General features: G+C 34.9%; 1 protein-coding gene across 3 annotated transcripts in view; it reads left to right on the top strand.

Annotated features, from left to right (window-relative positions):
* The first annotated feature begins 3075 nt into the window (after window positions 1–3075).
* The window catches only part of nedd4l (NEDD4 like E3 ubiquitin protein ligase), a 106042-nt gene continuing 98425 nt past the window's right edge, over window positions 3076–10692 (top strand). For all 3 annotated transcript variants that reach the window (XM_006627135.3, XM_015339808.2, XM_069187003.1), the window contains exon 1: window positions 3076–3382. In XM_006627135.3, the coding sequence (XP_006627198.2) occupies window positions 3338–3382 (45 nt within the window). In that variant the 5' untranslated portion in view covers window positions 3076–3337. The remainder of the gene's footprint in view (window positions 3383–10692) is intronic.

Here is a 10692-nt window from a genome sequence, read left to right as displayed (position 1 = left end):
GGCAACTAAGATAACTAAGAGAGGGAAAAGTGCCTTTAGAAAAGGTGATTTGGAAAAAAAAAGCTTTACTGGGGAGCACAGACAGCATAGGATTAGTGTATAAGAGTTTGAGCATAGTTAGAACTTGGGGTTCTGTGCAGTGTAAACCTGATAGGAGGTATTTCCACACCTTTTTGTAAAATATTTTTTGTATTTAAAAGAGAAAAATCATCCATATTCATATCCATCATCCATAGCCGAGGGTTTAATTTGTAGAATACAGCACGTGCTGTCAAACGCCAGATGGTTTTTGATAAACAATGCTTAATCAAATTGGATTAGTTTAGTCAAAAAGGACTCAAACTGATAAACCTGTCACAATAGCATAAACTTCTGCAGCCGGATTTATTAATAAAAGAATGCAACATAACAAAGCTATAGGATTTTTGTCTTTTATTCAGTAGCATCAATTTTTTTGTTTAATCATTTGTTTAACCAGATAATTCAATTGATCTAAAAATCTCAAGAAACGAGAAACGGGAAGAGCCTTGCTCAACACCAGACTGCATTGTAGCTACGGGATGTAACTGAATCCAGAAAGTCAGGAAGCTAAGTAATTTAAGACTATTTCTCTATTTAAAAGTGATGAAAGGGAATGAGGGAAATATACTGTAAGTATAATACGCTATTATCCTGGCAGGTCACAGAAATGCTCTTTTAAATAATGACGTGCTTAGCAGTGCTGAAAGCTTTGTGGAAATCAAAGAGTATAATTGGATATGCTTTAAATAAATACTAGCAGAGCACATCTGAAACTAAAACCATAGTATTGGTAATGTGTATGCCATGTAGAAATCAAGTTAAGTAATTTTAAACTGTCTTAATCTACAAAACCACAATGTTGCCATCAGCTTATAATTAGAGTCAAGTAATATTATAATGCAGCAGTTGTCTAGGTAATAAAGGTTTTTGTTAGATTTAGGATTTAATCTGATTTTATCCTCATTGCATGGATACAGATGGATTGGCTCTTTTCTAAAGCATTTAGGTCAACTAAAGGCTTATTGGTACATTTACGATTTAAAATTCAACAAAAAAGCAAATACATGCTGAAAATTACCATACATTGCCTTCACTAATAATATTTGATTCACCATGTTTATTATGCACCGTGAACGTCAAATTGATCGGTGTAGAAACGACCATGCTTCTGGGACTAAGTAAAAAATATGCTGACACAAAGGGTTAGGGGAGCCTGGATCATGCCTTTCTAATATGTTGCTAAAGTTGATAACCTGGAATTCTTTGAGAAGTACTGTCACTGGAGGAGAGGTGTGGATCAATAATTTAGTAGCGATTGAAACGAGCTATAAGTCCACATACTGTATCCTCCTTTTGTTTGAAGTTATTATTCACATCACAAATATTGAGGATACTTTTATTGGAATTTTGGAATGAAACTGAAAAAACAGGGAGGAATATAACAAGACATTTAAGCTATTACAAAACAAAATTTCAATGTTCTTTAAATCGAGATATGGGAATAAATGTTATCTGATCATCAAAACAGTAAATACATGTTTTGCATTGCAGCAAACAACTTTCAAAAACATTTTTCTAATTTTATAAGATTGATGTTATTAATTTCTAAATGTTTTTGAGGGCAGTGAAGATTTTCTACCCTAAACATGTTTCATATTTTGATAATACTATGAGGTGACAGTATTACAACTATTACAATATAAATAAAGGTTTACCACTGAGCCAGTTTATCCTCACCATCTCACTGCTTTACTTGTGCTCCAAGTTTTACAGCTTATTACTTAACATTGTCGATAAAGTCTAACGTTCAAATAATGTAATTGGCTAACATCAATAAACATGCCTTATTATTATAGAGAACCAAATACATTTTGCATGTTTGCCTCAGATAGTGAAAATGACAACAATACAGAGTGCTTTTCCATGTTACAATAACAGATAAAGAGGCACAATGGGCATCGTTTCTAAACATTCCATTTGAAATAAGCTCGTTATTATCGAGTTTTAGCCATTCAAAACCACAAAAATCAACAACCGCTGACATGACAGAACATGACAAGTTTTAAATTCCAGTATACTTGAGTATCAGACAGGGAAGATAATACCACTTCTAGGATTTGTGCCATACTATACCTTTTCATAAGATTTCACATCATTTAACTTTTTTGTAGTTACTATTGCTGTAGTGTATTTTATTATAGCCGTATTGCACATCTCGTCCAATTAATGAGCCGTAGTTTCCCATTTCTTCATTCTGACGGATTTCAGATTGAGATATTTTTTTTTTGTATAAAATACATTCATTTCGCATTAATTCTTCCAGATCGTTATCTCTTCCTCTGCACAACTTTGGCATGTGCCACTACCTTTATCTCAGCTTTTTTTTATCTGTGCAGTTTCATATCTCATCGTAAGCCACTGGTCAATTGGAGTCTTTGTGCATAATGGCTGCTGCTCACCCAGGCGCAGTTTTCATTTTAAAGGATCCCAAAGAGCTTCACATGCAGGAGACATCGATCGATAATCAAATTAAATAGAAATTTTATGGCGTCATGATTGTGCAAACCCACAGTGAAATTCGGCTAGAACACAGTTACAACCCAACACTTCCATCCAGTGCCATACAATCTTGAATTATAAAGTAGGTACTGTAGAGTCTAATCAACCTCAGGCCTTTGCATAGTGTCCACAGTCACCAAAACCGGTGGTTTCTTTTTTTATTCAAAAGTGCTGTATAAATGCAATTATTGATTAATTAGTTCACAGAAGTGCAAGTTATTGAAGTTAAAAAAGGGAAAAATTTGTTCATCCACGTTGCCCACTGAGTACACAAGAGGACGCTGTAAAACCAGGCGACGAGAATAATGCTTGCAGTGCACTGCACAGTATTATTCAGGAAACTGCTGCTCCATACTCCTGTAGTGCCCGATACATTGTTATCATGTTCACCGCCTTCGCCTGCTTTTTATTGGCTAGCTCTGTGCGCTTGGTATTTATGGAAACCTTGTGGTTGGTTTAATTAGTTTTCAGTCAGAAAAGAGAGTTTTCATGTTTGGCTGAGATAAAGTGAATGTTACAATGCTACAGGAATTGAGACTCGGACCACGGGGAGCAGCGCAACTGGAGGTGAAAGGAAAACCCTAAAAGAGCAGCATTTCGAAGAATCCGTTGAAGTGGGTCACAAGGATTGCATTTGCCCCTCAAAAGGATAAGATTTTCATAGTGCTGCATAGTACAACCACGTTCATTGTTCAGGAGGACACGTATTGTTCATTAAGCTAGTAGTGTTTTCGTGGATGAATTTCTCCTTGGCTATATGGCTACGAATATCGAACCCATCTATGGACTTTCTGAAGACGACGTAAGTGTAACACGGAGGTTTACTTCTTGCTTTATACGCTTTTTGCATAGTTATTACCCTTTAACATGTTAAAAGTTATTTGTCACGTTCTTGCCGAGCTGTCATGCTTGGACGAGGCTTGCAAGTTACTGTTTCCTTGTGTTTTTTCTGGCATGACATAAGTCCAAATATTTGCATTTGATCGAATCTATTTTTGTGTTACAATCAGGTTGCGTAAGACTATTCTTTACCAAATAAGCTACATTTCTATTAACTAGGGAAACTTGTTTCCGAGATTGAAGTGGATTTTACTTTGGGGGAATATCCGGATTCATTGTGGAGGTGTTTTTTATTTGCTACGACGCATTTCTCATGTGTCACACAAGGGAAGGTTTATTTACGCTTTGTGTAGCTTTCCTAAAGGAAGTACTGTATTTGTTTCGGAACTTTAGATTATTACTACTTGTAATGTGAAATCTTGGGTTTAGCTGTGTCACGCCTTGGAGTGCAGATTTTACGAGTTCAGGCAGCGCAGGGGTGTGTAGAACTATTCTATTATACAGTATATTTATGCTAAATAAAAATAAGTACCTTCGTGTATCTCTATCGTATTTTTCATTAATAAGGTTAATCTGGGCATATCTATTTGCAGTATTGAGTAGCTTAATGGAAAAGTTGTGACCCATCAGTAATGTTATTGTTTAGTTATGTTTATGTCTTTAATGATTGTCCGATCAGTGTCGGATCTGTTCACTGCAAATCTACTCATTTCATCTCAGTAGAAGGAAAGGTGAATGGAAAATTGCACAACAAAAAGAGAGATTAATCCTCTGCCTATCCCTGGTTCTTATGATGAAGTCTTGGAAACTATAGAAGGATTTGTTGGGTAAAAGAAAACGTCCCACGAGGCTTGCCAGTCATTTCCATAACCCTACCAGGTTTTCATTTCTGGGTATAAAAGAGCTGTAAAATTCGGTCGTACGAGATGCGATTGAAGAGGTATAAACCTGTGTCGGGAGAAAGATGTGGGGCGTGGTGGGTAAATGAAATGGCACTAGGCAAGTCGGTTTAATTTTTGTACCTATATAATGTATTTAACTCGTCTTTTTCAGGGCATGTCGAGGAATTTCAGTATTAAATACCACAGTCTTAGACCAGGATTTTGAAAACCCTTAACAAAACCACCTTGATAGGATCCAGAATATACTGTAGCTTTTAGGACTATAGCTTGTGAACAGGGCTCGCCCATTGTAATATTACATGAACAGTGTGTGAATTTTCCCCCCGTATATCAGCAATATTTCTATGTTGGTGTGACTGGATGGGGGCTGGGACAGACTAACAAACCAAGAATAGCTCCCGTCCCTGGGGAAAAGGCAGTCAAGTGAACACATTTCTGTTTACTTTGTATGGTTTTACCTAATGTTAATTTTTCTGAATTTATCGAAAAGAGAAGATGCATGCATTTATATATTGATGAATATAATTTACTTTTAAAGAAAGATATAAAAAGTAGTGGAAGATGAACATTTCATAAAGCTCCTTAATTGCATGTTTTATGTCTTCATACTCAGGGCACTGTTAGGCTATAGATAATGTATTGTATATTTGTAAAGAACCTCGAGTACGTTTTCCACGTTCAGAGTGGATGGTAATTAAAGTTATTTCAGATTTTATTAATTACATTTAAGATACAACATAATGCCATACTATTAATATGCTACTCGGTTAAAGTGCATGCACAGATGTTGAATTCCAATAATGTATTCAGCATGACTGAGTACTTGTAAAAATAATTGGATCTAGAAGCAAACAATAGGAGACATTTTCCCCCTTCCTTGTAGTGTTTTTTGTTAATTGGGTAGGCAAAGAAGGATTTCTGCCACTGTAACTGTATCACAAAACATGTATGAACTGGGACCACCACCTTCTGTAAAAGGAAAAACTTCAGTTTTGGTATTTTCTGTAAAAATGCTTATGTCTCAAGACATGATGTAATGTTTCAAGATTTGCTCCTTCAGCCTTCAGAACTATCTCAAGGGAAATGTATTTCTGCCTTGCCCACCAAGTGCAGGGATGTGCTTAATTGCTTTTTTTTTGTACAGTATGTGTAAAACTAAGGCACGTTATACTGTATGTAATACCAAATTAATCTCATAATGCATTCAGATAAAACTATCTTTTTATAGATTGCTAGATAAGATGTTATTTTATGTTCGTAAAACTGCTCCTTGGTAGATCATTCGGAAAGCAGATATTGAAGCCTAAGCCACATGTTTATGGAGTTAGCACGAGAGCTCATGGGCATTGTTGCTTTGGGTCTTGAATCAGTTAACGTACAGTACTATACTGTGGCACCATCACTAACTTTTTGTTGGTGGGGTTTCAGAACACTGAAAATCCTAAATTTTATAAATTAATTTTACAGACAGCTTGGAAGCCCACCAACAACTTTTTAGCATGTATAAATATGATATTCCAAGTACAAAGGATGTATTTCAATAAATAATATTGGTAAAGACCTCTACTTCAAACTTTATTTTGTTTTAGATGAAGAGTTCTATTACTTACATCTAGACGATACATTAAACCAAGGTTTTGACTACAGTTCCATAACAAAATCTTTTTTTGAAAGAGTAGGGGGTCTAACCTCTAGGATGTCCTGCCTAAATTCCGCTTTGGCTTTGTACAGTGTGGCCTAATCCTTAATTCCCCTTTAATTCAATTGGTGAACCAATTTCACATGTCTCTACCTGATCTGTCATGTAGTGAGGCTGCTGGTGCATAATGTCTATTGTGGTGGGTAGACTTTTACAACTGCAGAAATAAGACAAAAAACACTGAAAATTTAGAACTCAAGTCGATTATCCTCTTTTTTTTTTCTTGGAGGCTAATGCTGGGCCATTGATAATAACATTTATTTTGTTCATACATTTAGGTGGCAAGGTGTTGCAGATTTTTCTAGAAGCATGTATTACTTTTACTTTTGAGCAGCACAAATGCTTCTTTTGTTTAACATTCCACTGGTAAGAGAGTTGAATTTCTCTTTCCAAAAAATGGTTCCAGTTAACATTGGTCAGTGTGTTAACGTTGGATTTTGAACCTGTCACCTGTCAAGTACTGACCTCAGTACAGATGATGGCTGTCACCTGGCTAATTGTACAGATATGCCGGGCAACTGATTTCAGTTGGTTTTTAACACTTAGAATTTGTGATTGTACGGATTGTTTCTTTAATCTGGCCCTTAGTGTAGCATGTAATTTAGCAAGTCCATGGGTTTTGTAAATGCCTGCTTTTATCAAAAGCCCATTATTTTAACTTGTCAGACTTACATGTACTTCCGTATTGCATAATCTAGGCATTCCATGATCACAATTCGAAGTCCCTAAGGGAGATTGCTTTAGAAATGGGCAGGAAGGTGTTAATAATTAATTAAATCTGTTCTTTTATATCATTACTTTGTACAGCTGAGGCATGCTCTACTGTGGGATCCGTGTGATACAACAGTAGGGATAAGGGAAAGCAGAAGCTAATCTCTGAAAATGCATGGCTGTATATAACACTATCCCTTGGACTGAGCACTGAAATTTGTTTTTCCATTTTTAATAAATGCAAGTTTTAATATTTTGTAATACAACCTGGTGCATAAAAACAAGCAATTCTCTGTATTTGAACATCCTCATAATGAAAACAGTCCTATTCTGTCAGAAAATATCAAATTAAATATAAGTTAACAAGAACAACAGATAACTTTTGGAACACTTGTCTGGGAGTAGGTTTTTGTCAGTTCTACAGTCCCTCACTACTACAGTACACATTACTTTGTGAGATGCCTGATAGCTCCCATTGGTTATTTAATGACAATGTTAGGATTATCTAAGCACATTCTCTTTGCCAATGCTATTGGGTTATCAACAAACATGCTATAGACCTTTCCTTGACCACAACAACAGCAACAACAATTGGTACTTTTTAAGAAGGTAGTGTACAGTAAGTCTTTTCAGGATGCATTGAATCTGTTGTACTGAAGGGTCATTAACAATCCTTCAGCATGCTGTATTAGTTTTTCTGTGCATTTGTTTATAAATTGTTATAGTGTCTGTGCACTTTGAAGATCATATTTTGTTTCAAGCAGTGCACTGTGAATGCTGTAAAAACACTTTTCTCCCTCACTTATCCTTTGTAGATCTGAATTCTTCCCTAAGTAAAAAATTAAAAATAAAAACCAAAACACAGCTGTTGTACACCCTGAGGTTACAGTGTTTTTAATCATTAATTTTTTTAACTGTTCATTCACTTTAATGTTTATACGGTATATGCTTCAAAATGAACACTGAAACCAGGGAGATCACTGGGAACTCAAGTTCCAATAATCAAGTAAGAAAAAATATAATAACTCTATTTATATTCTTACAGTATATTAATTACAACATTTATCATACTTCATTTAAGTTTTGTTTTATCTGTTAAGTAGCTCTTTTACTTTAAAAGTCTTGTGGCCTACTTCTAAAGCCCAAAAATAGCAATACATTTCAGCTTATATTTTATTGAACATTCTAAAGACAATCTGGCTTCTTTCTTGCATATCTGATTTCTGGTGAATAGTGAAGGGATCAGTACAAATAAAACATATGCTTAAAAAATAAGTAATGGTAAGTTGAATATTGCTAATATAAAAATAATGGAATTTGTCTGTCCATCCATTATCAAAAGCTGCCCATTTCTGGTATGGGTTGCTGCAACCTGAAATCTATCCTATAAGTACTGGGTGCAAGAATTGCACTTTCTAGCCATTAGATATTTTAATTAAAATAACTTCCAGAACTTTAATAGCACTATAAAATCATGACCAAACCCTTTGTTTCCTACACACCATTTATATCTTCTCAGAAATGTTCCTGGATGAAGTTGTCCTTTGCAGATGTACTGTAACAATCAGTTACAGAAAATTGGGTCACAAAGAATCTGTTTTTCTGGCCCTAGATAATTGGCATTCTTGTCAGCAAGACTGCCTCTTCACTCTTTGTCTGAACTGGTTTTATTTACAGGTTTTAACAGTATAGTTATTTCACTATTTAAAATGAATAAAAGATGTGTAAAAATCTTAAGATTGAGCTTTGTCTTTGTAATTGAAAATCATTGTTCATACTGTTTACGTTTTCATATTCTAATACTGAAGATCCTAAGCAGTACTTTAACAGATAATATTCACATGTGCTGTGTCACTCTTACATTAGTATATTTAACTCTGGGAAGAAAAGAAATATCAACCGGTATTGATGAGGCTTTCCCAACCATAATTTAAAACTCTACCCCAGAGATATTGAACCAAGCTATTACTGTCTATTTTGACTGATGGGCTACCATTTAGAAAAACTTTGTAAATTTCATTTTGATAATTACTTTATTTCTGTCTTTAAGGCTTTGGCACCTACTGTATGGTAAAACCTGTCAGTAGTATTGCATTAATTTCAGTTTTTAGCCTGCATTTGTCCATAGGTTTACTACCATTATGTGTCTGAGGTTGCTTATAGAAGTAATTCACAAGCAAGAAAAGGTTTCATTTTAGTTTTCTTTTCCATTGTGATGTCTTGACCTGAACAAAAAAGCAAATCTCTCACACTATAAATCTTTCTAAAGTGAAACAACTGTGTCACTGTGACTTAATTTAATGTTCACCAGTCGGTGATTCATGTGTTCCATAAAAGTAAATGATATTACTTAGGAGTAAAATCTATGACTAACTTGTATTGGAAATAAATGTAAACATTAATCTAATTATCCCGGATTTTCCCCTCTCAGAATTAAATTAGATTAGAACACAAGTTCTTTTTATGAAAAGACAACACTTTTGTGACCTCCTCAGAAAATAGTTAATCCCCCTTGTAGTTGTCCGCATCTATACCACTCATTGTGTACCCTGGAAGAGGAAGTTAAATGGATTGTGAGTTATAATACTACAATATATATACAGTGTATGCTATGTAGATCTTGGCCTATATATACTGTGGATACTACATATTTATACTGTACCATATTTCTCCCTATAGAAAATGGCACCTTCAAAGTGGGAACAGAATGTATTACAATTAAAACTCTAAACTGACATAATTCTGATTGTGCACTGCCATGTAAAATAAATGGTTATGTTGCAAATGTTCAAAATTCTGATTATTAAAATAATAAATTACATTAAGAGTATTCTTCTGGATGTGCTACACTGTTGCACATCTTAGTTTATACTGTAGCTGAACAGTTGAGCCGAGTCTCTTGTATTCTTCCTGAATAATGCTGCCCCAATGTGATGGTTTGTCTTCTTGTTTGTTCCAGAAGAGGACATAAACAGCCTTTGTTAAGGACTAAATGAATTAAGAACACAAAAGATAGCCTCAGTGTTCTGACTGCTCTGTGCCAAGTTAGTGAGTAAGATCCCCTTCAGTGAAAGAGTTGAAATTTACTCTCTAGTCATACAGTATTTCAAGCCCTATCAGGTCTACAGATTTCCTGCTTTTTTTCCACAAGGTCTTTTGTTTCAGGCCAACTTTGTGGTGTAACAATAGAAATCCACTCAAAAAAAAGTTTTGTCCTTGTTTCTTATGGCCTTAGAATCCTTTTCTCTGACATAAATGCAAGCTGAAGACAATTATGCTCCAGCGATACCACCCTCTTCGCTAGTGTATTAACATTTTAAAATAAATAATAAACTGTTCAATTGAATATTATTTCTATTCCATACCAATGAACAGGATTTACCATGTGCTCTGCTGACTCTACTGCATCCTTCTTTTCTACAGTAAAAAGTCACTGTAGAAGCTAAAGAGGTGTAAATGTTTTCTGAAAAGAAAGTGGTTCTTGTATTTTCCTTTGATGCGCTCTACACACGTTTGATGCTACCCTTTCTAGTTCATCTATACATTGTTTGATAGTGTCAAGTGTTATACAAACTTTGCTAAAAGCAAGTCGATGTATTTGTTCAAATCCAGGAGGGAAATAATTGACGTAGCAACATCTGTGCATATACTGTACTTCCTTTAAACTCATCCAAATTTTGGAGCACGCTCAGCAATTCAACCGCCATTGGTCTTACTGACATTGTCTTACTGACACAAATATTGTTTTTAGTTCTTCAAAAATATATACATAGTAACAAGGCAATTATGTTAGAGAACAAAAATGTTTTGTGGTTCAACTAGTGAGTTTATATTTCTTTGTAGAAGTGAGTTTAAAGTTTTACAATATTTATACAGTAAGTAGCTGCTTTCCAAAGAGCAATAGCAATAGTTGTAAATGTGAAATATTGCCGATTGTGATTTGTATCAGGCAGTGGCCCT

Source organism: Lepisosteus oculatus, chromosome 3 (genome assembly GCF_040954835.1).
Source record: "Lepisosteus oculatus isolate fLepOcu1 chromosome 3, fLepOcu1.hap2, whole genome shotgun sequence".
NCBI lineage: Eukaryota > Metazoa > Chordata > Actinopteri > Semionotiformes > Lepisosteidae > Lepisosteus > Lepisosteus oculatus.
Note: the sequence above shows the minus strand (reverse complement) of the source record. Positions and strands in the feature narration are given on the sequence as shown.